Source organism: Penaeus japonicus, unplaced genomic scaffold, assembly GCF_977035675.1.
Source record: "Penaeus japonicus unplaced genomic scaffold, GWHDUDI00000001_assembly GWHDUDI00000036, whole genome shotgun sequence".
In the NCBI taxonomy this organism is placed as follows: Eukaryota; Metazoa; Arthropoda; class Malacostraca; order Decapoda; family Penaeidae; genus Penaeus; species Penaeus japonicus.
The window spans coordinates 15,812,469-15,816,064 of NW_028234438.1; the positions used below are offsets into that span (position 1 = coordinate 15,812,469).

Sequence of the window (3,596 nt, forward strand, 5' to 3'; positions counted from 1 at the left end):
TAATCCCTTGGTGATAGATAGATAGATAGATAGATAGATGGGTGGATCGATTGGTAAATGAATGAATAGATATAAAACAAAATTAGAATATAAAAAAAACGCACAATTGGAGAGATTGCGAAAGGTGGCAACACATCTCTGGCACTAATAGGGGGAAGGGGGAGGGGGGGAAGGGAGAGGAGCAAGGGTGGGAAGAGAAGAAGGGGAGAGGGAGAAGGAGGAGAAAGAACAGAGGTCGGAGTGCCATCCCTGAGGAAAGAGCGAGAGGAAGGGCTGTGACACAAGCATTTGGGTATTTGTGAGTGGGCGAGGAAAGCAGAAAGTAAGTTTGTGCTTCTGAGTTGTGTGTGTGTGTGTGTGTGTGTGTTTTGTGCGTGTGTGTGTGTGTGTGTGTTTTGTGCGTGTGTGTGTGTGTTTGAGTGTGTGTTTGTGTGTGTGTGTGTGTGTGTGTGTGCGTGTGTGTGTGTGTGTATGTGTGTGTGATACTTTTATATACCATAGTTATATTAGGCATTGTGAATCGTTGGATTTAAGAGTTTGGAGTGGGAAGGAACTTTGATGTGACCAATATGTGTAATCCAATATTCACATGACGATTCAGTTCCGCTAACTATTCTCAAACGATCATTCATTATATGCTATGTTATGAGCTCTCTGTTCCCTTCACATTACACGCAATGCAACCTATTCATTACTATCCATATGTATTGTGTACCACAGGTCACACAAAGGGCATCATCACAGGTCACACGAAGGTCATATCACAGGTCACACAAAGGTCATCATCACAGGTCACACAAAGGTCATCATCACAGGTCACACAAAGGTCATCATCACAGGTCACACAAAGGTCATCATCACAGGTCACACAAAGGTCATATCACAGGTCACACAAAGGTCATCATCGCTATTACTATCTATTCTATTTTCATTGCCATGATTGATTTTGTTGCTGGTTTATTGATGAGATCCATGATCCTCTGCATCTATGCAATGTATTCAAGTTCGTTCAGTCGTTTTTCAGGGGGTTAAAATATCGCTCTGTTATTTTATCCTTAGTCTTTATTTCAGGTTAGTATCATTATATATATATATATATATATATATATATATATATATATATATATATATATTTTTTTTTTTTTTTTTTTTTTTATTATTATTATTATAGGCCTATAAGAAATATGGGGATACAGATAATGATGATGATGATGATGATGATATCAATAAAGAGATTAACAATAATGATGATGGTAATGATAACAATGGCAACAGTAATATAAATGATGATATAAACAATAACAACAATAATGATAGTGATAATAATAATGATAACGTTAATATTATTGATAATAATGATGATGGTGACAATAATAATGGTAATGATGATATTAGTGATAATGATGATAATATCAGTATTAATGATGATAATGATAATGATAATAATAATGGTAATAATGATAATAATATCAGTATTAATGATAATAATGATAATGATAACGATGATAATGGTAATAATGATAACAGTTATAATGATAATAATCATGACAATTACCATAATGATTACAATAGCGATGATGATAATGTTGATAATGATAGTGATACTGATAATGATAGTAATAATGACGATTATGGTGACGATGATAAAAATAACAATGATAATAACAATCATGATAATATTGATCAGAATGATAACAAGGATGATAATAGTAATATTAATGATGATATAAAAATATAAATAATTATGATAATAACAATAATAAAGATAATACGGAAGTTGGCACTAAAACAATTTTATTAAACCGTGACTTCTGGCACGCTAGAAGTGGCACCCTCTTCATAAACTGCTGCCAAAGCATTCCTTAAGATGATTATTACGTCACTTTAATTATGCAATAAACATGATTAGCGCCAAGAATCGCATTAGCCTATGGATGAACGGAGAAAAAGGGTAATTATCGTGTAATTATAACTAAGACATACATTTTGTTATGGTTAATAAAAGGATCAATTAATTAACGATGAATATAAACGCAGTATCTTGGCGAGCAACTTTGACTGAAATGTTTTAGGCTCGTAGGTCGGTCGTAAACATTTATGCACGACTATTTATTGCTTTGGGTTGCACGACAGAGCAAGTTGTTTTGCGTTAGTTTTCGGGGCAGAACACAAACAAAGAAATCTTGTTCAAAGTTGTTCATTGGGTTGCTTTTCAATTTCAAAAAAAAATAATTCGAATTGATTTTTTTTTTCAATAAATTACGCTGGTTATTCTTTTTACATAAATGATTTATTGCATTACATTTGTTACATGTTTGATAAAATATCACAACAGACAAATCAGAAAATGTTCTTTTAATTTAGTTTTGAAATTAATGAGGTGGGTGATGTGTTCCCCGCCGATTATGAATAATTCCCATGAATGATTTTATGAATGAAAATACGGGTATCATAACTGCATTTGGCTTGGAATTTTAACTATTTTGATTTAAGAATATGTGGGGTGATGTGATCGAACTTACTAACATTACTCAATGCAACTCTTGCAGCAAAGTTTTGTAGTCTTTGTGTTTTCTGCATTAGGGTTTTGTTAGTTGAGCCTCAAACATTTAAGTTAATGATGCTACAGTGTGTACAACCGCGATTCTTGTTTCAGTAGGGACTTGATTTTTTATGATGAAGATATATTAGTGTAGCTATTACCTTCCTATGTATGTTGTCAACATGATTTTTAACTGAAGTGCTTGGTTTAATTTGGCGGCCTTCTAATTTTATGGTTGTGTCTATGGAAATTTTAGCCAAATTTTGCCGACTACTTATGAAGATTCATTTTTTAAAATCCGTATTTGCGTATTATATCAGATGGCAGTAATGGACTATGGTTGATAAATCATTAATGGAAATTTTGAATAGGATCGGGCCAAATATGAATAGTGAGTGATTGTTTTGATGATATATTCTCATGATTTTTTATCAACTGGGTTCTTGTACTTTGATAACTATCGAACCAATGGGCATCAGTTTTGTGGTTTCTTAATTTGTTATGAAGAATTTTGTGGTTGACGCTGTCAAAAGCTTTAGAAAGATCACACAAAGTGAGCAAGTTTACATGTGTCTTTATGTAGTGTGGAAGCAGTTGTTTGTTCATAAGTTAGTTATCTAATCTATTCTACTCTAATATGGATGAGGTGTTTTCTCTGATCCCTGTAGGTTTATTGACTAATTGTTCTAATTTATTTTTCTTAATTAAATCATTTAAGTCACCTAAGATAAAAAGCGGTGTGCGCGGTCAAACATTCTGATCGCTTCAGTACTTGTTTTTGTTTAGAAACACTTTGCCATTGTCGGGGAAAGCATCTAGGTTTTTAAATAGTTCGGGTTTTATTTCTTTGCCCCTGTTACTGCGAAATTTATATAGTATCTCTGTGTCATTTTTGTTTTCTTGAAAGGACAGTGGTATTTTGGTAGGATTGTGTCTCCTAGTTTCATTCGTGGCTTTTATGATCTTTGCATAATTATTGATGACCACTGGTTACACTACTGGAGCAGGGGGGGAGGGGGGGAAGCATGTAGGAAGTGTAGAGGCACCCTGCACC

The 3,596-nt window shown here is 33.7% G+C and overlaps 1 protein-coding gene across 1 annotated transcript in view; it reads left to right on the forward strand.

Annotated features, from left to right (window-relative positions):
- Positions 1-3,223, forward strand: part of LOC147467419 (glutamate receptor ionotropic, delta-1-like) — a 14,220-nt gene extending 10,997 nt beyond the window's left edge. Inside the window, exons 12-13 of the mRNA XM_086531821.1 lie at positions 721-897; positions 3,211-3,223. Coding sequence (XP_086387947.1) covers positions 721-897; positions 3,211-3,223 — 190 coding nt within the window. The remainder of the gene's footprint in view (positions 1-720; positions 898-3,210) is intronic.
- Positions 3,224-3,596: the final 373 nt, after the last annotated feature.